The sequence below is a fragment of the Corvus moneduloides genome, unplaced genomic scaffold, assembly GCF_009650955.1.
Source record: "Corvus moneduloides isolate bCorMon1 unplaced genomic scaffold, bCorMon1.pri scaffold_94_arrow_ctg1, whole genome shotgun sequence".
In the NCBI taxonomy this organism is placed as follows: Eukaryota; Metazoa; Chordata; class Aves; order Passeriformes; family Corvidae; genus Corvus; species Corvus moneduloides.
Window position 1 is genome coordinate 179,510 of NW_022436938.1, and position 24,453 is coordinate 203,962.

The 24,453-nt window shown below is 61.8% G+C and overlaps 1 protein-coding gene and 1 long non-coding RNA gene across 4 annotated transcripts in view; one reads left to right on the forward strand and one right to left on the reverse strand.

Annotated features, from left to right (window-relative positions):
* The window catches only part of LOC116439061 (arachidonate 15-lipoxygenase B-like), a 37,045-nt gene that overhangs the window by 9,011 nt on the left and 3,581 nt on the right, over window positions 1–24,453 (forward strand). The window contains exons 6-13 of the mRNA XM_032098135.1: window positions 1,669–1,772; window positions 3,218–3,390; window positions 4,383–4,526; window positions 9,528–9,731; window positions 10,748–10,834; window positions 13,274–13,443; window positions 21,696–21,817; window positions 22,988–23,088. Coding sequence (XP_031954026.1) covers window positions 1,669–1,772; window positions 3,218–3,390; window positions 4,383–4,526; window positions 9,528–9,731; window positions 10,748–10,834; window positions 13,274–13,443; window positions 21,696–21,817; window positions 22,988–23,088 — 1,105 coding nt within the window. The remainder of the gene's footprint in view (window positions 1–1,668; window positions 1,773–3,217; window positions 3,391–4,382; window positions 4,527–9,527; window positions 9,732–10,747; window positions 10,835–13,273; window positions 13,444–21,695; window positions 21,818–22,987; window positions 23,089–24,453) is intronic.
* LOC116439067 lies at window positions 8–24,100 on the reverse strand. 3 transcript variants are annotated; one of them, XR_004238029.1, is made up of 4 exons: window positions 23,927–23,948; window positions 23,300–23,524; window positions 147–186; window positions 8–50 (listed from the first exon to the last, which is right to left on the reverse strand). It is a non-coding gene; the product is annotated as an uncharacterized LOC116439067 (long non-coding RNA). The 3 variants fall into 3 exon arrangements; XR_004238028.1 differs by lacking the exons at window positions 8–50; window positions 147–186 and adding an exon at window positions 24,053–24,064 and having other exon boundaries at window positions 23,430–23,524; window positions 23,897–23,948; XR_004238027.1 differs by lacking the exons at window positions 8–50; window positions 147–186; window positions 23,927–23,948 and adding exons at window positions 23,979–24,039; window positions 24,086–24,100 and having other exon boundaries at window positions 23,470–23,524.

Sequence of the window (24,453 nt, forward strand, 5' to 3'; positions counted from 1 at the left end):
TGAGTGACCGCTGAGTGACCGCTGAGTGACCACTGACCCCTGAGTGACCACTGACCCCCAATCCCTGACCCACCCCTCACCCCTGTCTGACCCCTGAGCTGCTCCCTGCCCAAGGCCACGGCCTTTTACCTATGGGGCAGCGCCACGTGAGTGACCGCTGAGTGACCGCTGAGTGACCACTGACCCCTGAGTGACCACTGAGTGACCACTGACCCAGCCCTGACCCCCCAGTCCCTGCCTGACCCTTGACCTCTGGCTGACCCCTGCCTGACCACTGACCCCTTGTCTGGCCCTTGACCGTTCCTGACCCCAACCCCTGACTGACCACTGACCTCTGACCCCTCTCCTGACCCCAAAATCCAGCCCCACCCCCACCGAGCCCCCTCGGGTGTCCCCCCCCCACACCCGTCCCTGTCCCCTCCGTGTCCCCTCCGTGTCCTCCTGTCCCCTCCTGCGTCCCCCGGTCTGCTCCACCTGCCCCCCCACTGTCCCCAGTGTCCCCCCCCCATGTCCCCCACTGTCCCCAGTGTCCCCAATGCCAACCCAATGTCCCCCCAAGTCCCCAATGTCCCCCCAAAGTCCCCAATGTCCCCATGTCCCCCCAGTGTCCCCAATGTCCCCGCCAAGTCCCAAATGTCCCTGTGACCACCCCAGTGTCCCCCAATGTCCCCAATGTCCCCCCAGTCCCAAATGTCCCCCCAATGTCCCCATGTCCCCGCCAAGTCCCCGATGTTCCCTGTGACCACCCCATGTCCCCCCCAGTCCCCAGTGTCCCCCCAATATCCCCAATGTCCCCCCACTGTCCCCAGTGTCCCCCCAATGTTCCCCCAAGTCCCCAATGTCCCCAGTGCCACCCCAATGTCCCCATGTCCCTGCCAAGTCCCCAGTGTCCCTGTGAGCACCCAATATCCCCAATGTCCCCCCCAGTCCCCAGTGTCCCCCCAAAGTCCCCAATGTCCCCCCAATGTCCCCAATGTCCCTGTGACCACCTCAGTGTCCCCATGTCCCCCCAAGTCCCCATGTCCCCAATTCCCTGTGTCCCCCCAATGTCCCCCCAAAGTCCCCAATGTCCCCCCAATGTCCCCAATGTCCCTGTGACCACCTCAGTGTCCCCATGTCCCCCCAAGTCCCCATGTCCCCAATTCCCTGTGTCCCCCCAATGTCCCCCCAAAGTCCCCAATGTCCCCCCAATGTCCCCAATGTCCCCTCAATGTCCCCAATGTCCCCAATGTCCCTGCCAAGTCCCAAATGTCCCTGTGACCACCTCAGTGTCCCCATGTCCCCCCAAGTCCCCATGTCCCCAATTCCCTGTGTCCCCCCAATGTCCCCATGTCCCCACCAAGTCCCCAATGTCCCTGTGACCAATGTCCCAATGTCCCCCCAAGTCCCCACTATCCCCACTGTCCCCAATGTCCCCAATGTCCCCATGTCCCCCCAAGCCCCCACTGTCCCCAATGTCCCCAAGACCCCCCAAGTCCCTGTGTCCCCCAAGTCCCCACTGTCCCCAATATTCCTACTGTCCCCAATGTCCCCAAGACTCCCCAAGTCCCTGTGTCCCCCAAGTCCCCAATGTCCCCATGTCCCCCCAAATCCCCAGTGCTGCCGTGTGACCCCAATGCCCTCCTGTCCCCCCGCTGTCCCCAATGTCCCCTCAATGTCCCCCCCCAGGAACCTGGAGGCCAAGCTGCGAGGGTTCCTGGCCCGGCCCAGCTCCTGGCCCAGCGTGGAGGCCATGACACGCGTGTTCCGCTGCTTCCACACCCCCGTCACCGGTGGGGACAGCGGGGACATGGGGGACAGTGGGGACATGGGGGACAGTGGGGACACGGGGGACATGGGGGACAGTGGGGACATTGTGGGGATTGGGGACAGTGGGGACATTGGGGGCATTGGGGACAGCGGGGACATGGGGGACAGTGGGGACATTGTGGGGATTGGGGGCATTGGGGACAGTGGGGACAGTGGGGACAGCGGGGACAGTGGGGACAGCGGGGACATGGGGGACATTGTGGGGATTGGGGGCATTGGGGACGTTACTGGGGACATTGGGGACAGTGGGGACAGCAGGGACATTGTGGGGATTGGGGACATGAGGGACAGCAGGGACACTGGGGAGTCTGGGGGCATTGGGGACATTGGGGATACTGGGGGGTCTGGGGGCTTTGGGGACATGGGGGGGATTGGGGACATTGGAGATGTGGGGGACATTGGGGACAGCAGGGACATTGGGGGGTCTGGGGGCATTGGGGGGATTTGGGGCATTGGGGTATTGGGGACATTGGGGGCTTTGGGGACACTGGGGGGTCTGGGGGTATTGGGGACATTGGGGGGTCTGGGGACATTGGGGACAGCAGGGACACTGGGGTCTGGGGGCATTGTGGACATTGGGGACATTGGGGACACTGGGGAGTCTGGGGGTATTGGGGACATTGGGGACAGCAGGGACATTGGGGACATTGTGGGGTCTGGGGCCGTTGGGGACATGGGGGACATTGGGGTCTTGGGGACACTGGGAGGACATTGGGGACATTGGGGGGACTGGGGACATTGTGGGCATTGGGGACATTGGGGACATGGGGGACAGCGGGGACATTGTGGGGATTGGGGACAGTGGGGACATTGGGGGCATTGGGGACATTGGGGAGTCTGGGGGTATTGGGGACATTGGGACATTGTGGGGATTGGGGACATTGGGGGGACACAAGGACATTGGGGACTTAGGGGGGACATTGGGGGGACACAGGGAATTGGGGACATGGGGACTTGGGGGGACATGGGGACACTGAGGTGGTCACAGGGACATTTGGGACTTGGCAGGGACATTGGGGACATTGGGGACATTGTGGGGACATGGGGGACATTGTGGGGGTTGGCGGGGATTTGGGATATTGGGGATGTTGAGGGGATTGGGGACATTGGGGACAGCAGGGCCATGGGGAGGTCTTGGGGCATTGGGGACGTTGGAGGGGGATTGGGAGGATTTGGGATATTGGGGACATGGGGGGACACTGGGGGGGGGGGGGGTCTGGGGACATTGGGGGGACACACACGGAGTCACCAGAGGGAACTGAGGGGACATTGGAGGGAACCTGGGGGTGTCCCAGGAATTTGGGGGATCCCAGGGGGGGACATGAAGGGGTCAGGGGGGGTTCCCAGGTGTCCCTGAGGTGTCCCTGAGGTGTCCCCAGGTGTCCCCAAGTGTCCCCGTGCCCCCCAGAGTACGTGGTGCAGCACTGGCAGGAGGACGCGTTTTTCGGGGAGCAGTTCCTGAGCGGGGTGAACCCCGTCCTGCTGCGCCGCTGCCCCCGCCTGCCCCCCAACTTCCCCGTCACCGCCCCGATGGTGGCCCCCAGCCTCGGCCCCGGCACCTCCCTGGGCAGGGAGATGGAGGTGAGCGACCCCCGGCACCCCAAAAACCCAAAAAAAACCCCCAAAAAAACCCCAAAAAACCCCAAATCTGGGAGGGGAACCAGGAAATGGGGGGGGGGGGGGGGGGGGGGGGGGGGTGGAACCACAGGATTGGAGGGGTCCCAGGATTTGGGGGGTCCCAGGGAAGGTGGGGACCCCAGGATTTGGGGGGTCCCAGGATTTGGGGGGTCCCAGGTGTTTGGGGAGGTCCCAGGATTTGGGGGACCCCAGGGTTTGAGGGGGTCCCAAGTATTTGGGGGGGTCCCAGGCATTTGGAGGGGTCCCAGGTATTTGGGGGGTCCCAGGTGTTTGGGGGGTCCCAGGATTTGGGGGACCCCAGGATTTGGGGGGTCTCAGATGTTTGGGGGGGTCCCAGGGAGGATGAGGACCCCAGGATTTTGGGGGTCCCAGGATTTTGGGGGTCCCAGGATTTGGGGTAACCCCAGGATTTGGGGGGTCCCAGGGAGGGTGGGGACCCCAGAATTTGGGGGGGTCCCAGGTGTTTGGGGCAGTCCCAGGATTTAGGGGGTCCCAAGTATTTGGGGTGTCCCAGGATTTGGGGGGTCCCAGGATTTTTGGGGGTCCCAGGGAGGATGAGGACCCCAGGATTTGGGGGGGTCCCAGGTGTTTGGGAAGTCCCAGGATTTGGGGGGATCCCAGGATTTGGGGTGACCCCAGGATTTGGGGTGCCCCAGATGTTTGGGGGGTCCCAGAGAGGTTGGGGACCACAGGATTTTGGGGTACCCCAGATTTTGGGCTGCCCCAGGATTTTTGGGGTGCCCCCCCCCCCGGTGCCCCCCCAAGCAGGGAACACTCCCCTGGCCGATTCCGGGGTGCTGGGATTTGGGGTCCCCCCCCCAAATTTTTGCGGGTTATTCCCAGGATTTTGGGGTTGTCCCCAAGATTTTGGGGTGCCCCGCTGGATTTTGGGGTGCCCCAGGATTTTTGGGGTGACCCCCCCGGTGTCCCCCCAGGCGGGGAACATTTACCTGGCCGATTATGGGGTGCTCGATGGGCTCCCCACCGCCCTCATCGACGGCCGCCCCACCTTCGTGGCCGCCCCCCTTTGCCTCCTGCACCAGCGCCCCGACGGGGAACTGCGGCCCCTCGCCATCCAGGTGCGACCCCAAAACCCGGGGGGACCCCAAAAATGGAGGGGGGACCCCCAAAAATGGGGGTAGAACCTGAAAAATTGGAGGATTTCCCAAGTGGGGGTGGATTCCAACTGGGAATGGGAGGGTCTGGGGGGGGAAAGCGGCTCTTATCCCATCCTGGGGGACCCCAAAAATGGAGGGGGGGACCCCAAAAATGGGGGAGAGGACCCCAAAAATGGAGGGGGGACCCCCAAAATTGGGGGGAGAACCCGAAAAATGGGGGGAGAACCCAAAAATGGGGGGTTTGAGAGTGGGGGGATTTCCCAAGTGGGGGTGGATTCCAACTGGGAATGGGAGGGTCTGGGGGGGGAAAGCGGCTCTTATCCCATCCTGGGGGACCCCAAAAATGGAGGGGGGGACCCCAAAAATGGGGGAGAGGACCCCAAAAATGGAGGGGGGACCCCCAAAATTGGGGGGAGAACCCGAAAAATGGGGGGAGAACCCAAAAATGGGGGGTTTGAGAGTGGGGGGATTTCCCAAGTGGGGGTGGATTCCAACTGGGAATGGGAGGGTCTGGGGGGGAAAGCGGCTCTTATCCCATCCTGGGGGACCCCAAAAACCCGGGGGGACCCCAAAAATGGAGGGGGGTACCCCAAAATTGGGGGGAGACCCCGAAAAATGGGGGTAAAACCCAAAAATTGGGAGCTGAGAGTGGGGGGGATTCCCGGTGGGAATGGGGGGACTTGGGAGAACAGTGCCTCTTATCCCATCCAGGTGTGACCCCAAAACCCGGGGGGACCCCAAAAATGGGGGAGAGGACCCCAAAAATGGAGGAGGGGACCCCCAAAAATGGTGGGGGGACCCCAAAAATGGGGGGAGAACCCAAAAATGGGGGGTTTGAGAGTGGGGGGATTTCCCAAGTGGGGGTGGATTCCAACTGGGAATGGGAGGGTCTGGGGGGGAAAGCGGCTCTTATCCCATCCTGGGGGACCCCAAAAACCCGGGGGGACCCCAAAAATGGAGGGAGGGACCCCAAAATTGGGGGGAGAACCCGAAAAATGGGGGTAAAACCCCAAAAATGGGGGGAGACCCCCAAAAATGGGGGAGAATCTGAAACGGGAGGGGCTGAGAATGGGGGGGGGGCCTGAACCTTTTTGGGTTCCCAATGAACCTTTTGGGGTGTCCCATGACCATTTTGGGGTCCTTTAGGGGTTCCCAGTGAATTTCTGCGTCTCCCATGACCATTTTGGGGTTCTCCATGACCATTTCTGGGTGTCCCATGACCATTTTGGGGTCCTTTAGGAACCTTTTGAGCTTCTCTATGAATTTCTGGGTGTCCCATGACCATTTGGGGTTCCCATGATTTTTTCTGGGCTTTCCCATGACCATTTTTGGGTGCCCCATGACCATTTTGGGGTCCTTTAGGAACCTTTAGGGGTTCCCAGTGAATTCCTGGGTATCCCCATGACCGTTTTGGGGTTTTTAGGAACCTTTAGGGTTTCCCAGTGGATTCCTGGGTATCCCCATGATCTTTAGGGGTCCCCATAACCATTCCTGGGTATCCCCATGACCATTTCTGGGTGTCCCATGACCATTTTGGGGTCCTTTAGGAACCTTTAGGGGATCCCAATGAATTCCCGGGTTTCCCATGACCATTTTGGGGTCTTCCATGACCATTTTGGGGTATCCCATGACCATTTTGGGGCCCTTTAGGAACTTTTTGGGCTTCCCAGTGAATTTCTGGGTGTCCCCATGACCATTTTGGGGTTCCCCATGACCATTTAGGGTTTCCTGTGATGATTTTGGGGTCTTCCATGACCATTTAGGGTTTCCCATGACCATTTCTGGGTATCCTCATGACCATTTTGGGGTCCTTTAGGGGTTCCCAGTGAATTTCTGCGTCTCCCATGACCATTTTGGGGTTCTCCATGACCATTTTGGGGTCCTTTAGGAACCTTTGGGGCTTCCCAGTGAATTTCTGGGTGTCCCCATGACCATTTTGGGGTTCCCCATGACCATTTAGGGTTTCCTGTGATGATTTTGGGGTCTTCCATGACCATTTAGGGTTTCCCATGACCATTTCTGGGTATCCCCATGACCATTTCTGGGTGTCCCATGACCATTTTGGGGTCCTTTAGGAACCTTTAGGGGATCCCAGTGAATTCCCGGGTTTCCCATGACCATTTTGGGGTATCCCATGACCATTTTGGGGCCCTTTAGGAACTTTTTGGGCTTCCCAGTGAATTTCTGGGTGTCCCCATGACCATTTTGGGGTTCCCCATGACCATTTAGGGTTTCCTGTGATGATTTTGGGGTCTTCCATGACCATTTAGGGTTTCCCATGACCATTTCTGGGTATCCCCATGACCATTTCTGGGTGTCCCATGACCATTTTGGGGTCCTTTAGGAACCTTTAGGGGATCCCAGTGAATTCCCGGGTTTCCCATGACCATTTTGGGGTATCCCATGACCATTTTGGGGCCCTTTAGGAACTTCTTGGGCTTCCCAGTGAATTTCTGGGTGTCCCCATGACCATTTTGGGGTTCCCCATGACCATTTAGGGTTTCCTGTGATGATTTTGGGGTCTTCCATGACCATTTAGGGTTTCCCATGACCATTTCTGGGTATCCCCATGACCATTTCTGGGTGTCCCATGACCATTTTGGGGTCCTTTAGGAACCTTTAGGGGATCCCAGTGAATTCCCGGGTTTCCCATGACCATTTTGGGGTATCCCATGACCATTTTGGGGTCCTTTAGGAACTTTTTGGGCTTCCCAGTGAATTTCTGGGTGTCCCCATGACCATTTAGGGTTTCCTGTGATGATTTTGGGGTCTTCCATGACCATTTAGGGTTTCCCATGACCATTTCTGGGTATCCTCATGACCATTTTGGGGTCCTTTAGGGGTTCCCAGTGAATTTCTGCGTCTCCCATGACCATTTTGGGGTTCTCCATGACCATTTCTGGGTGTCCCATGACCATTTTGGGGTCCTTTAGGAACCTTTTGAGCTTCTCTATGAATTTCTGGGTGTCCCATGACCATTTGGGGTTCCCATGATTTTTTCTGGGCTTTCCCATGACCATTTTTGGGTGCCCCATGACCATTTTGGGGTCCTTTAGGAACCTTTAGGGGTTCCCAGTGAATTCCTGGGTATCCCCATGACCGTTTTGGGGTTTTTAGGAACCTTTAGGGTTTCCCAGTGGATTCCTGGGTATCCCCATGATCTTTAGGGGTCCCCATAACCATTCCTGGGTATCCCCATGACCATTTCTGGGTGTCCCATGACCATTTTGGGGTCCTTTAGGAACCTTTAGGGGATCCCAATGAATTCCCGGGTTTCCCATGACCATTTTGGGGTCTTCCATGACCATTTTGGGGTATCCCATGACCATTTTGGGGTCCTTTAGGAACCTTTGGGGCTTCCCAGTGAATTTCTGGGTGTCCCCATGACCATTTTGGGGTTCCCCATGACCATTTAGGGTTTCCTGTGATGATTTTGGGGTCTTCCATGACCATTTAGGGTTTCCCATGACCATTTCTGGGTATCCTCATGACCATTTTGGGGTCCTTTAGGGGTTCCCAGTGAATTTCTGCGTCTCCCATGACCATTTTGGGGTTCTCCATGACCATTTTGGGGTCCTTTAGGAACCTTTGGGGCTTCCCAGTGAATTTCTGGGTGTCCCCATGACCATTTTGGGGTTCCCCATGACCATTTAGGGTTTCCTGTGATGATTTTGGGGTCTTCCATGACCATTTAGGGTTTCCCATGACCATTTCTGGGTATCTCCATGACCATTTCTGGGTGTCCCATGACCATTTTGGGGTCCTTTAGGAACCTTTAGGGGATCCCAGTGAATTCCCGGGTTTCCCATGACCATTTTGGGGTATCCCATGACCATTTTGGGGCCCTTTAGGAACTTTTTGGGCTTCCCAGTGAATTTCTGGGTGTCCCCATGACCATTTTGGGGTTCCCCATGACCATTTAGGGTTTCCTGTGATGATTTTGGGGTCTTCCATGACCATTTAGGGTTTCCCATGACCATTTCTGGGTATCCCCATGACCATTTCTGGGTGTCCCATGACCATTTTGGGGTCCTTTAGGAACCTTTAGGGGATCCCAGTGAATTCCCGGGTTTCCCATGACCATTTTGGGGTATCCCATGACCATTTTGGGGCCCTTTAGGAACTTTTTGGGCTTCCCAGTGAATTTCTGGGTGTCCCCATGACCATTTTGGGGTTCCCCATGACCATTTAGGGTTTCCTGTGATGATTTTGGGGTCTTCCATGACCATTTAGGGTTTCCCATGACCATTTCTGGGTATCCCCATGACCATTTCTGGGTGTCCCATGACCATTTTGGGGTCCTTTAGGAACCTTTAGGGGATCCCAGTGAATTCCCGGGTTTCCCATGACCATTTTGGGGTATCCCATGACCATTTTGGGGTCCTTTAGGAACTTTTTGGGCTTCCCAGTGAATTTCTGGGTGTCCCCATGACCATTTTGGGGTTCCCCATGACCATTTAGGGTTTCCTGTGATGATTTTGGGGTCTTCCATGGCCATTTAGGGTTTCCCATGACCATTTCTGGGTATCCCCATGACCATTTCTGGGTGTCCCATGACCATTTTGGGGTCCTTTAGGAACCTTTAGGGGATCCCAGTGAATTCCCGGGTTTCCCATGACCATTTTGGGGTATCCCATGACCATTTTGGGGCCCTTTAGGAACTTTTTGGGCTTCCCAGTGAATTTCTGGGTGTCCCCATGACCATTTTGGGGTTCCCCATGACCATTTAGGGTTTCCTGTGATGATTTTGGGGTCTTCCATGACCATTTAGGGTTTCCCATGACCATTTCTGGGTATCCTCATGACCATTTTGGGGTCCTTTAGGGGTTCCCAGTGAATTTCTGCGTCTCCCATGACCATTTTGGGGTTCTCCATGACCATTTTGGGGTCCTTTAGGAACCTTTAGGGCTTCCCAGTGAATTCCCGGGTACCCCCATGACCATTTCGGGGTTCCCCCCACAGCTCTCTCAGCATCCAGGTCCCGACTCGCCCATTTTCTTGCCCGGGGACCCTCCGTGGCTGTGGGCTCTGGCCAAGGCCTGGGTGCGCAGCGCCGAGTTCCACGTGCACGAGGGGCTCACGCACCTGCTGCGGGCTCACCTGCTGGGTGAGGTGTTCGCCCTGGCCACCCTGCGCCAGCTGCCCCCCCAGCACCCCGTCTTCAAGGTACCCCAAAACCAAAACCGCCCCCCCAAACAAAAAAACCCCACTCGAAAAGCTCCGTCCTAAACCCCAAACCGCGCCTGAAAAAAGCCAAGCTTAAAAAATCCCCTCCTAAAAAAACCCTCGAGATTTGGGGACCCCCCCGGGTGTGTTTTGGGGTGGGTGGGTCCCAGGGGAAGGTGCCCCCCCAAAACCCCCTCTTCAAGGTACCCCAAACCCCCCCCACCCAAAAAAACCCCACTCGAAAAGCTCCGTCCTAAACCCCAAACCGCGCCTGAAAAAATCCCCTCCCCCACCTAAAAAAAGCCTCCCGAGATTTGGGGACCCCCCCCGGGTGTTTTTTGGGGGTGGGGGGGTCCCAGAGGAAGGTGCCCCCCCCCCCGAACCCCCTCCTCAAGGTACCCCCAAACCCCGCCCCTCCCCCACCCCAAAAAATCCCAACAAGAAAAGCTCGACCCTAAAAAAAAAAAAAACCCCGTTCCCAAAAAATCCCGGGAGCCCCCCCCGTGCCCCCCCCGCCTCATTCCCGGTGCCCCCTCCCCAATTCCCGGTGCCCCCCCGTGCCCCCCCTCACTCTGTGCCCCCTCCCCAATTCGCTGTGCCCCCCGTGTCTCCCCCATTTCCCAGTGCCTCCCCCATTTCCCAGTGCCCCCCCATTCCCAGTGCCCCCCCCGTGCCCCCTCCCCAATTCCCAGTGCCCCCCCTCACCCTGTGCCCCCCCGTGCCCCCTCCCCATTTCCCAGTGCCCCCCCTCACCCCGTGCCCTCCCTCTGCCCCCTCCCCATTTCCCGGTGCCCCCCGTGCCCCCCTATGCCCCCCTCCCCATTTCCCAGTGTCCCCCCCTCACCCCGTGCCCCCCTGTGCCCCCTCCCCAATTCCCGGTGCCCCCCGTGCCCCCCCACAGCTGCTGGTGCCCCACACCCGGTTCATGGTGCCCCCTCCCCAATTCCCGGTGCCCCCTCCCCAATTCCCGGTGCCCCCCGTGCCCCCCTCACCCGGTGCCCCCCGTGCCCCCCCAGCTGCTGGTGCCCCACACCCGCTTCACGGTGCAGATCGGGGCCCTCGCCCGGCGCTTCCTCCTCAACCCCGGGGGGGTCTTCGACAGGGTCGGTAATGAGGGGGGGTCTGGGGGGGTCTGGGGTCTTCGACAGGGTCGGTAATGAGGGGGGGTCTGGGGGGGTCTGGGGTCTTCGACAGGGTCGGTAATGAGGGGGGGTCTGGGGGGGTTCTGGGGTCTTCGACAGGGTCGGTAATGAGGGGGGGTCTGGGGGGGTCTGGGGTCTTCGACAGGGTCGGTAATGAGGGGGGGTCTGGGGGTATCTGGGGGGGGTCTGAGGGTCCTGGGGGGGTCTGAGGAGTTCGACAGGGTCGGTAATGGGGGGGGGGTCTGGGGGGGTCTGGGGGTATCTGGGGGGGTCTGAGGGGTTCGACAGGGTCAGTAATGAGGGGGGGTCTGGGGGGTTCTAGGGTCTGGGGTCTTCGACAGGGTCGGTAATGAGGGGGGGTCTGGGGGGGTCTGGGGGTATCTGGGGGGGTCTGAGGGTCCTGGGGGGGTCTGAGGGGTTCGACAGGGTCGGTAATGGGGGGGGGTCTGGGGGGGTCTGGGGGTATCTGGGGGGGTCTGAGGGTCCTGGGGGGGTCTGAGGGGTTCGACAGGGTCGGTAATGGGGGGGGGGGTCTGGGGGGGTCTGGGGGTATCTGGGGGGGTCTGAGGGGTTCGACAGGGTCAGTAATGAGGGGGGTTCTGGGGTCTGGGGTCTTCGACAGGGTCGGTAATGAGGGGGGGTCTGGGGGGGTCTGGGGGTATCTGGGGGGGGTCTGAGGGTCCTGGGGGGGTCTGAGGGGTTCGACAGGGTCGGTAATGGGGGGGGGGTCTGGGGGTATCTGGGGGGGTCTGAGGGGTTCGACAGGGTCGGTAATGGGGGGGGGTTCTGGGGGGGTTCTGGGGGTATCTGGGGGGGGTCTGAGGGTCCTGGGGGGGTCTGAGGGGTTCGACAGGGTCGGTAATGGGGGGGGGGTCTGGGGGGGTTCTGGGGATCTTTGGGGGCTTCGATGGGGTTGGTTACGGGGGGAGTCTGGGGGCTTCGATGGGGTCAGTAACGAGGGGGGGTCTGGGGGGGCCTGGGGCTCTGAGGGGATCTGGGGGGGTCTGGGGGCTTCGATGGGGTCGGTAATGAGGGGGGGTCTGGGGGCTTCGATGGGGTCGGTAATGAGGGGGGTCTGGGGGGGTCTGGGGGCTTCGATGGGGTCAGTAATGAGGGGGGGTCTGGGGGGGTCTGGGGGTATCTGGGGGGGGTCTGAGGGTCCTGGGGGGGTCTGAGGGGTTCGACAGGGTCGGTAATGGGGGGGGGGGGTCTGGGGGGGTTCTGGGGGTCTGGGGGCTTCGATGGGGTCGGTAATGAGGGGGGGTCTGGGGGCTTCGATGGGGTCGGTAATGAGGGGGGTCTGGGGGGGTCTGGGGGCTTCGATGGGGTCGGTAATGAGGGGGGGTCTGGGGGCTTCGATGGCGTCGGTACCGGGGGGGGATCCAGGGGTCTGGGGGGGGTCTGGGGGGCTTTGGGGGTCTTCGGGGGGGTCTGGGGGGGTTTGGGGGCTTCAATGGGGTCGGTAATGAGGGGGGTCTGGGGGGGGCGGGGTCCCAAAGGGATTGGGGGGGGTCCGGATTTGGGTGGGAATTGCTGGAATTGAGGTGGGAATTGCCAGGATTTGGGTGGGATTTCCCGGGATTTGGGTGGGAATTCCCAGGATTTGAGTGGGATTTGGGTGGGAATTCCAGGATTTGGGTGGGAATTCCTGGGATTTGAGTGGGATTTGGGTGAGAATTCCTGGGATTTGGGTGGGAATTCCCAGGATTTGAGTGGGATTTGGGTGGGAATTCCTGGGATTTGGGTGGGAATTCCCAGGATTTGAGTGGGATTTGGGTGGGAATTCCCGGGATGTGCGTGGGAATTCCCAGGATTTGGGTGGGATTTGGGTGAGAATTCCTGGGATTTGGGTGGGAATTCCCAGGATTTGAGTGGGATTTGGGTGAGAATTCCTGGGATTTGGGTGGGAATTCCCAGGATTTGAGTGGGATTTGGGTGGGAATTCCCGGGATGTGGGTGGGAATTCCCAGGATTTGGGTGGGATTTGGGTGGGAATTCCTGGGATTTGGGTGGGATTTCCCGGGATTTGGGTGGGATTTGTGTGGGATTTCCCAGGATTTGGGTGGGATTTCCCGGGATTTGAGTGGGATTTGGTTGGGAATTCCTGGGATTTGGGTGGGATTTCCCGGGATTTGGGTGGGATTTGTGTGGGAATTCCCAGGATTTGGGTGGGATTTCCCGGGATTTGAGTGGGATTTGTGTGGGAATTCCAGGATTTGGGTGGGAATTCCCAGGATTTGGGTGGGATTTGGGTGGGATTTCCCGGGATTTGGGGGGGATTTCCCAGGATTTGGGTGGGAATTCCTGGGATTTGGGTGGGATTTGGGTGGGATTTCCCGGGATTTGGGTGGGAATTCCCGGGATTTGGGTGCCATCGCCGTGTCCCCCCCGTGCCCGCAGGCGGTGGCCCTGGGCCGCCGGGGGCTGCTGGCCCTGGTGGCCCGGGGGCTGCGGGAGCTGCGCTGGCGCTCGCTGGTGCTGCCCCGGGACCTTCGGCACCGCGGCGTCACCGGCACCGCCCGGCACCACTTCGGCCACGACGCCACCAAGGTGTGGGGAGCCATCCGCAGGTGGGGACACCCCCGGGACACCCCTGGGACACCCCTGGGACACCCCTGGGACACCCCTGGGACACCCCCGGGACACCCCCGGGACACCCCTGGGAACCTCTGGGAACCTCTGGGACACCCCCGGGACACCCCTGGGACACCCCCGGGACACCCCCGGGACACCCCTGGGAACCCCGGGACACCCCTGGGACACCCCTGGGAACCTCTGGGAACCTCTGGGACACCCCTGGGAACCTCTGGGAACCTCTGGGACACCCCTGGGACACCCCTGGGACACCCCTGGGAACCTCTGGGACACCCCTGGGAACCTCTGGGACACCCCTGGGAACCTCTGGGAACCCCTGGGACACCCCTGGGACACCCCTGGGACACCCCTGGGACACCCCTGGGAACCTCTGGGACACCCCTGGGACACCCCTGGGACACCCCCGGGACACCCCTGGGACACCCCTGGGAACCCCTGGGACACCCCTGGGACACCCCCGGGACACCCCTGGGACACCCCTGGGAACCTCTGGGACACCCCTGGGACACCCCCGGGACACCCCTGGGACACCCCTGGGAACCTCTGGGACACCCCTGGGACACCCCTGGGACACCCCTGGGAACCTCTGGGAACCTCTGGGACACCCCTGGGACACCCCTGGGACACCCCCGGGACACCCCCGGGACACCCCTGGGACACCCCTGGGAACCTCTGGGACACCCCTGGGACACCCCCGGGACACCCCTGGGAACCCCTGGGAACCCCTGGGAACCTCTGGGAACCTCTGGGACACCCCTGGGAACCCCTGGGACACCCCTGGGAACCCCTGGGACACCCCTGGGACACCCCTGGGAACCTCTGGGAACCTCTGGGACACCCCTGGGACACCCCTGGGACACCCCTGGGACACCCCCGGGACACCCCCGGGACACCCCGGGACACCCCTGGGAACCTCTGGGACACCCCTGGGACACCCCTGGGACACCCCTGGGAACCCCTGGGAACCTCTGGGACACCCCTGGGACACCCCTGGGACACCTCCGGGACACCCCCGGGACACCCCCGGGACACCCCTGGGACACCCCTGGGAACCTCTGGGACACCCCTGGGACACCCCCGGGACACCCCTGGGACACCCCTGGGAACCTCTGGGAACCTCTGGGACACCCCTGGGACACCCCTGGGACACCCCTGGGACACCCCCGGGACACCCCCGGGACACCCCCGGGACACCCCCGGGACACCCCTGGGACACCCCTGGGACACCCCCGGGACACCCCCGGGACACCCCTGGGACACCCCTGGGAACCTCTGGGAACCCCTGGGACACCCCTGGGAACCTCTGGGACACCCCTGGGACACCCCCGGGACACCCCTGGGACACCCCCGGGACACCCCCGGGACACCCCCGGGACACCCCCGGGACACCCCTGGGAACCCCTGGGAACCTCTGGGACACCCCTGGGAACCCCTGGGAACCTCTGGGACACCCCCGGGACACCCCTGGGAACCCCTGGGACACCCCCGGGACACCCCTGGGAACCTCTGGGACACCCCTGGGACACCCCTGGGAACCTCTGGGAACCTCTGGGACACCCCTGGGACACCCCTGGGACACCCCTGGGAACCTCTGGGACACCCCCGGGACACCCCCGGGACACCCCCGGGACACCCCTGGGACACCCCTGGGACACCCCTGGGACACCCCCGGGACACCCCCGGGACACCCCTGGGACACCCCTGGGACACCCCTGGGAACCTCTGGGAACCCCTGGGACACCCCTGGGAACCTCTGGGACACCCCTGGGACACCCCCGGGACACCCCTGGGACACCCCCGGGACACCCCCGGGACACCCCCGGGACACCCCTGGGAACCCCTGGGAACCTCTGGGACACCCCTGGGAACCCCTGGGAACCTCTGGGACACCCCCGGGACACCCCTGGGAACCTCTGGGACACCCCTGGGACACCCCCGGGACACCCCCGGGACACCCCCGGGACACCCCTGGGACACCCCTGGGAACCTCTGGGACACCCCTGGGACACCCCTGGGAACCTCTGGGAACCTCTGGGACACCCCTGGGACACCCCTGGGACACCCCTGGGACACCCCTGGGACACCCCTGGGACACCCCCGGGACACCCCTGGGACACCCCTGGGAACCTCTGGGACACCCCTGGGACACCCCTGGGAACCTCTGGGAACCTCTGGGACACCCCTGGGACACCCCTGGGACACCCCTGGGACACCCCTGGGACACCCCTGGGACACCCCTGGGACACCCCCGGGACACCCCTGGGAACCTCTGGGACACCCATTCTCTCCCCCTCCCAGTGTCCCCAGTGCCATCCCAGTGTCCCCCAGTGCCCCCAGTGATGTCTCCCAGTACCCCCAGTGTCCCCAGTGGCATCCCCAGTGCCCCCAGTATCCCCAGTGGCATCCCCAGTGCCCCCAGTGATGTCTCCCAGTATCCCCAGTGTCCCCAGTGGCATCCCCAGTGTCCCCAGTATCCCCAGTGATGTCTCCCAGTATCCCCAGTGTCCCCAGTGATGTCCCCCAGTGACATCCCCAGTGATGTCTCCCAGTGCCCCCAGTGTCCCCAGTGACATCCCCAGTATCCCCAGTACCCACAGTGTCCCCAGTATCCCCAGTGATGTCCCCCAGTATCCCCAGTATCCCCAGTGATGTCTCCCAGTGTCCCCAGTGGCATCCCCAGTGTCCCCAGTATCCCCAGCGATGTCCCCCAGTATCCCCAGTGATGTCTCCCAGTATCCCCAGTGGCATCCCCAGTGTCCCCAGTATCCCCAGTGATGTCTCCCAGTATTCCCAGTGTCCCCAGTGACATCCCCAGTGTCCCCCAGTGCCCCCAGTGATGTCCCCAGTATCCCCAGTATCCCCAGTGATGTCTCCCAGTATTCCCAGTGTCCCCAGTGACATCCCCAGTACCCACAGTGTCCCCAGTATCCCCAGTATCCCCAGTGATGTCTCCCAGTATCCCCAGTGATGTCCCCCAGTATCCCCAGTGTCCCCAGTGGCATCCCCAGTGTCCCCCAGTGCCCCCAGTGATGTCTCCCAGTATCCCCAGTGTCCCCAGTGACATCCCCAGTACCCACAGTGTCCCCAGTGGCATCCCCAGTGCCCCCAGTGATGTCTCCCAGTATCCCCAGTGGCATCCCCAGTGTCCCCAGTATCCCCAGCGATGCCCCCAGTATCCCCAGTATCCCCAGTGATGTCTCCCAGTGTCCCCAGTGGCATCCCCAGTGTCCCCAGTATCCCCAGCGATGCCCCCAGTATCCCCAGTATCCCCAGTGATGTCTCCCAGTATCCCCAGTGTCCCCAGTGATGTCTCCCAGTATTCCCAGTGTCCCCAGTATCCCCAGCGATGTCCCCCAGTATCCCCAGTGATGTCCCCCAGTATCCCCAGTGTCCCCAGTGGCATCCCCAGTGTCCCCCAGTGCCCCCAGTGGCATCCCCAGTGCCCCCAGCGATGTCCCCCAGTATCCCCAGTATCCCCAGTGATGTCTCCCAGTATCCCCAGTATCCCCAGTGGCATCCCCAGTGTCCCCAGTATCCCCAGCGATGTCCCCCAGTATCCCCAGCGATGTCCCCCAGTATCCCCAGTATCCCCAGTGATGTCTCCCAGTATCCCCAGTGCCCCCAGTGATGTCTCCCAGTATCCCCAGTATCCCCAGTGATGTCCCCAGTATCGCCCAGTATCCCCAGTATCCCCAGTGATGTCCCCCAGTATACCCAGTGGCATCCCCAGTATCTCCAGTACCCACAGTGTCCCCAGTGTCCCCAGTATCACCAGTGTCCCCAGTGACATCCCCCAGTATCCCCAGTGATGTCCCCCAGTGTCCCCGATGTCCCCAGTATGCCCAGTGCCCCCAGTGCCATCCCAGTGTCCCTGATGTACCCCAGTATCCCCAGCGATGTCCCCCAGTGTCCCCAGTATCCCCAGTGCCACCCCCAGTATGCCCAGTATGCCCAGTTTGCCCATTCCAGGTTCGTGGGTGCCCTCCTGGCTCTCTTTTACCCCAGTGCCACTCCCAGTATGCCCAGTATGCCCAGTTTGCCCATTCCAGGTTCGTGGGTGCCCTCCTGGCTCTCTTTTACCCCAGTGCCACTCCCAGTATGCCCAGTATGCCCAGTTTGCCCATTCCAGGTTCGTGGGTGCCCTCCTGGCTCTCTTTTACCCCAGTGCCACTCCCAGTATGCCCAGTATGCCCAGTTTGCCCATTCCAGGTTCGTGGGTGCCCTCCTGGCTCTCTTTTACCCCAGTGCCACTCCCAGTATGCCCAGTATGCCCAGTTTGCCCATTCCAGGTTCGGTGGTGCCCTCCTGGCTCTCTTTTACCCCAGTGCCACTCCCAGTATGCCCAGTATGCCCAGTTTAGCCCGTTCCAGGTTCGTGGGTGCCCTCCTGGCTCTCTTTTACCCCAGTGCCACTCCCAGTATGCCCAGTATGCCCAGTTTGCCCCGTTCCAGGTTCGTGGGTGCCCTCCTGGCTCTCTTTTACCCCAGTGCCACTCCCAGTATGCCCAGTATGCCCAGTTTGCCCATTCCAGGTTCGTGGGTGCCCTCCTGGCTCTCTTTTACCCCAGTGCCACTCCCAGTATGCCCAGTATGCCCAGTTTGCCCATTCCAGGTTCGTGGGTGCCCTCCTGGCTCTCTTTTACCCCAGTGCCACCCCCAGTATGCCCAGTATGCCCAGTTTGCCCCGTTCCAGGTTCGTGGGTGCCCTCCTGGCTCTCTTTTACCCCAGTGCCACTCCCAGTATGCCCAGTATGCCCAGTATGCCCATTCCAGGTTCGTGGGTGCCCTCCTGGCTCTCTTTTACCCCAGTGCCACTCCCAGTATGCCCAGTATGCCCAGTTTGCCCCATTCCAGGTTCGTGGGTGCCCTCCTGGCTCTCTTTTACCCCAGTGCCACTCCCAGTATGCCCAGTATGCCCAGTTTGCCCCGTTCCAGGTTCGTGGGTGCCCTCCTGGCTCTCTTTTACCCCAGTGCCACTCCCAGTATGCCCAGTATGCCCAGTTTGCCCATTCCAGGTTCGTGGGTGCCCTCCTGGCTCTCTTTTACCCCAGTGCCACTCCCAGTATGCCCAGTATGCCCAGTTTGCCCATTCCAGGTTCGTGGGTGCCCTCCTGGCTCTCTTTTACCCCAGTGCCACTCCCAGTATGCCCAGTATGCCCAGTTTGCCCATTCCAGGTTCGTGGGTGCCCTCCTGGCTCTCTTTTACCCCACTGCCACTCCCAGTATGCCCAGTATGCCCAGTTTGCCCCATTCCAGGTTCGTGGGTGCCCTCCTGGCTCTCTTTTACCCCAGTGCCACTCCCAGTATGCCCAGTATGCCCAGTTTGCCCATTCCAGGTTCGTGGGTGCCCTCCTGGCTCTCTTTTACCCCAGTGCCTCTCCCAGTATGCCCAGTATGCCCAGTTTGCCCATTCCAGGTTCGTGGGTGCCCTCCTGGCTCTCTTTTACCCCAGTGCCACTCCCAGTATGCCCAGTATGCCCAGTTTGCCCCGTTCCAGGTTCATGGGTGCCCTCCTGGCTCTCTTTTACCCCAGTGCCACTCCCAGTATGCCCAGTATGCCCAGTTTAGCCCATTCCAGGTTCGTGGGTGCCCTCCTGGCTCTCTTTTACCCCAGTGCCACTCCCAGTATGCCCAGTATGCCCAGTTTGCCCATTCCAGGTTCGTGGGTGCCCTCCTGGCTCTCTTTTACCCCAGTGCCACTCCCAGTATGCCCAGTATGCCCAGTTTAGCCCGTTCCAGGTTCGTGGGTGCCCTCCTGGCTCTCTTTTACCCCAGTGCCACTCCCAGTATGCCCAGTATGCCCAGTTTGCCCCGTTCCAGGTTCATGGGTGCCCTCCTGGCTCTCTTTTACCCCAGTGCCACTCCCAGTATGCCCAGTATGCCCAGTATGCCCATTCCAGGTTCGTGGGTGCCCTCCTGGCTCTCTTTTACCCCAGTGCCACTCCCAGTATGCCCAGTATGCCCAGTTTGCCCCATTCCAGGTTCGTGGGTGCCCTCCTGGCTCTCTTTTACCCCAGTGCCACTCCCAGTATGCCCAGTATGCCCAGTTTGCCCATTCCAGGTTCGTGGGTGCCCTCCTGGCTCTCTTTTACCCCAGTGCCACTCCCAGTATGCCCAGTTTGCCCAGTTTGCCCATTCCAGGTTCGTGGGTGCCCTCCTGGCTCTCTTTTACCCCAGGGCCACTCCCAGTATGCCCAGTATGCCCAGTTTAGCCCGTTCCAGGTTCGTGGGTGCCCTCCTGGCTCTCTTTTACCCCAGTACCACCCCCAGTATGCCCAGTATGCCCAGTTTAGCCCGTTCCAGGTTCGTGGGTGCCCTCCTGGCTCTCTTTTACCCCAGTGCCACTCCCAGTATGCCCAGTATGCCCAGTTTGCCCGTTCCAGGTTCGTGGGTGCCCTCCTGGCTCTCTTTTACCCCAGTACCACTCCCAGTATGCCCAGTATGCCCAGTTTGCCCATTCCAGGTTCGTGGGTGCCCTCCTGGCTCTCTTTTACCCCAGTGCCACTCCCAGTATGCCCAGTATGCCCAGTTTGCCCATTCCAGGTTCGTGGGTGCCCTCCTGGCTCTCTTTTACCCCAGTGCCACTCCCAGTATGCCCAGTATGCCCAGTTTGCCCCGTTCCAGGTTCGTGGGTGCCCTCCTGGCTCTCTTTTACCCCAGTGCCACTCCCAGTATGCCCAGTATGCCCAGTTTAGCCCATTCCAGGTTCGTGGGTGCCCTCCTGGCTCTCTTTTACCCCAGTGCCACTCCCAGTATGCCCAGTATGCCCAGTTTGCCCATTCCAGGTTCGTGGGTGCCCTCCTGGCTCTCTTTTACCCCAGTGCCACTCCCAGTATGCCCAGTATGCCCAGTTTGCCCATTCCAGGTTCGTGGGTGCCCTCCTGGCTCTCTTTTACCCCAGTGCCACTCCCAGTATGCCCAGTATGCCCAGTTTGCCCATTCCAGGTTTGTGGGTGCCCTCCTGGCTCTCTTTTACCCCAGTGCCACTCCCAGTATGCCCAGTATGCCCAGTTTGCCCATTCCAGGTTCGTGGGTGCCCTCCTGGCTCTCTTTTACCCCAGTACCACCCCCAGTATGCCCAGTATGCCCAGTTTGCCCGTTCCAGGTTCGTGGGTGCCCTCCTGGCTCTCTGTTACCCCAGTACCACCCCCAGTATGCCCAGTATGCCCAGTTTGCCCGTTCCAGTTTCCTGGGTGCCCTCCTGGCTCTCTTTTACCCCAGTGCCACTCCCAGTATGCCCAGTATGCCCAGTTTGCCCATTCCAGGTTCGTGGGTGCCCTCCTGGCTCTCTTTTACCCCAGTGCCACTCCCAGTATGCCCAGTATGCCCAGTTTGCCCATTCCAGGTTCGTGGGTGCCCTCCTGGCTCTCTTTTACCCCAGTGCCACTCCCAGTATGCCCAGTATGCCCAGTTTGCCCATTCCAGGTTCGTGGGTGCCCTCCTGGCTCTCTTTTACCCCACTGCCACTCCCAGTATGCCCAGTATGCCCAGTTTGCCCCATTCCAGGTTCGTGGGTGCCCTCCTGGCTCTCTTTTACCCCAGTGCCACTCCCAGTATGCCCAGTATGCCCAGTTTGCCCATTCCAGGTTCGTGGGTGCCCTCCTGGCTCTCTGTTACCCCAGTGCCACTCCCAGTATGCCCAGTATGCCCAGTTTGCCCATTCCAGGTTCGTGGGTGCCCTCCTGGCTCTCTTTTACCCCAGTGCCACTCCCAGTATGCCCAGTATGCCCAGTTTGCCCATTCCAGGTTCGTGGGTGCCCTCCTGGCTCTCTTTTACCCCAGGGCCACTCCCAGTATGCCCAGTATGCCCAGTTTGCCCATTCCAGGTTCGTGGGTGCCCTCCTGGCTCTCTTTTACCCCAGTGCCACTCCCAGTATGCCCAGTATGCCCAGTTTGCCCCGTTCCAGGTTCGTGGGTGCCCTCCTGGCTCTCTGTTACCCCAGTGCCACTCCCAGTATGCCCAGTATGCCCAGTTTGCCCATTCCAGGTTCGTGGGTGCCCTCCTGGCTCTCTTTTACCCCAGTGCCACTCCCAGTATGCCCAGTATGCCCAGTTTGCCCATTCCAGGTTCGTGGGTGCCCTCCTGGCTCTCTTTTACCCCAGTGCCACCCCCAGTATGCCCAGTATGCCCAGTTTGCCCCGTTCCAGGTTCGTGGGTGCCCTCCTGGCTCTCTTTTACCCCAGTGCCACTCCCAGTATGCCCAGTATGCCCAGTTTGCCCATTCCAGGTTCGTGGGTGCCCTCCTGGCTCTCTTTTACCCCTCCGACGGCGCCGTCCGGGAGGACCCCGAGCTCCAGGCCTGGGTCAGGGAGATCTTCCGGAGGGGCTTCCTGGGCCGGCGGCGCTCAGGTGGGCACGGGGTGGGCACAGGTTGGCAGGGGGGGGGGCACTGACCACTCAGGTGGGCACGGGGGGGGGGGGGCACAGGTGGGCATGGGGGGGGGGCACTGACCACTCAGGTGGGCACGGGGGGGGGGCACTGACCACTCAGGTGGGCACGGGGGGGGCACAGGTGGGCATGGGGGGGGGCACTGACCACTCAGGTGGGCACGGGGGGGGCACAGGTGACCCCTCAGGTGGGCACTGACCCCTCAGGTGGGCACAGGGTTGGCATGGGGGGGGCACAGGTGGGCGCGGGGGCCTCCTCAGGTGGGTACTGACCCCTCAGGTGGGCACACGGGAGTGGCACTGACCACTCAGGTGGGCACGAGAGGGGACACAGGTGACCCCTCAGGTGGGCACAGGGGACCCCCCGGGGGGCACTGTCCACTCAGGTGGGCACGGGGGGGGGCACTGTCCACTCAGGTGGGCATGGGGAGTGGCACAGGTGACCCCTCAGGTAGGCACTGACCCCTCAGGTGGGCACAGGGGAATGGCACTGACCCCTCAGGTGGGCACGGGGTGGGCACAGGCGACCCCTCAGGTGGGTGCAGGTGACCCCCCGGGCAGTCACTGACCCCTCAGGTGGGCACAGGGTCCCTCCATGGGGCTGTGACCCCTCAGGTGGGCACAGGTGACCCCCAGGTGGCACTGACCCCTCAGGTGGGGGCAGAGAGGAGGGAGTGACCCCTCAGGTGGGCACAGGGGACCCTCCGTGGGGCTGTGACCACTCAGGTGGGCACAGGGGAGTGGCACTGACCACTCAGATGGGCACGGGCGGACCCCTCAGGTGGGCACTGACCACTCAGGTGGGCACAGGGAACCCCTCAGGTGGGCACAGGTGACCCCCGGGGGATCACTGACCCCTCAGGTGGGCACTGACCACTCAGGTGGGCACGGGGGTTGGCACAGGTGACCCCTCAGGTGGGCACAGGTGACTCGCGGGCAGTCACTGGCCACTCAGGTGGGCACAAGGAGGGGGGAGTGACCCCTCAGGTGGGCACAGGGGAGTGGCACTGACCGCTCAGGTGGGCACAGGGAGGGGGGAGTGACCCCTCAGGTGCCCCCTCAGGTGGGCAGAGGGGCCTGGGGCTGGCAGTGACCACCCCGGTGACCGCTGGGTGCCCCCTGTGCCCCCAGGGGTGCCCTCCCGCCTGGACACCGTGCGCGGCCTGGTCACCTTTGTCACCACCATCATCTACACCTGCTCCGCCCACCACGCGGCCACCAACAGCGGCCAGGTGACCACCGAGCCCTGACCCCCCCAGGAGTGACCCCTGAGTGACCCCTGACCCCCCCAGTGACCCCTGAGTGACCACTGACCCCCCAGTGACCACTGACCCCCCCAGTGACCCCTGAGTGACCCCTGACCCCCCCAGTGACCCCTGAGTGACCACTGAGTGACCACTGACCCCCCCAGTGACCCCTGAGTGACCCCTGACCCCCAGTGACCCCTGAGTGACCACTGACCCCCCTGAGTGACCCCTGACCCCTCCTGAGTGACCACTGACCCTCCCCGAGTGACCACTGACCCCCCCAGTGACCCCTGAGTGACCCCTGACCCTCCCTGAGTGACCACTGACCCCAGAGTGACCACTGACCCTCCCCGAGTGACCACTGACCCCTCCTGTGACCCCTGAGTGACCCCTGACCCCTCCTGAGTGACCACTGACCCCCCTCAGTGACCCCTGACCCCCCAGTGACCCGAGTGACCACTGACCTCCCCCAGTGACCACTGACCCCCCCAGTGACCCCTGAGTGACCACTGAGCCCCCAGTGACCCCTGAGTGACCCCTGACCCCCCAGTGACCCCTGAGTGACCACTGAGCCCCCAGTGACCACTGAGTGACCACTGACCCCCCCAGTGACCCCTGACCCCCAGTGACCACCGAGCCCTGACCCCCCCAGGAGTGACCACTGAGTGACCCCTGACCCCCCAGTGACCACTGAGTGACCCCTGACCCCCCAGTGACCCCTGAGTGTGACCCCCACAGTGACCCCTGAGTGACCACTGAGTGACCCCTGAGTGACCACTGACCCCCCAGTGACCCCTGAGTGACCACTGACCCCCGCAGTGACCCCTGAGTGACCACTGACCCCCCTCAGTGACCCCTGACCCCCCAGTGACCACTGAGTGACCACTGACCCCCGCAGTGACCCCTGACCTCCCCCAGTGACCACTGACCCCTGACCTCCCCCAGTGACCCCTGAGTGACCCCTGACCCCCCCAGTGACCACTGAGTGACCACTGACCTCCCTCAGTGACCACTGAGCCCTGACCCCAGTAGTGACCCCTGACCCCCCCCAGTGACCACTGAGTGGCCACTGACCCCCCCAGTGACCACTGACTCCCCCAGTGACCCCTGACCCCCCAAGTGACCACCTGAGTGACCACTGACCCCCAGTGACCACTGAGCCCTGACCCCCCCAGTAGTGACCCCTGAGCCCCCCAGTGACCCCCGCCCCCCCCCAGTGGCCACTGACCCCCCAGTGACCACTGAGTGACCATTGACCCCCCCAGGGACCCCCCAGTGACCCCTGACCCCAAACCCTGGAGTATTTGGGGGGGGGATTTGGGGGGGTCTGAGGGGATTTCAGTGGTTTTG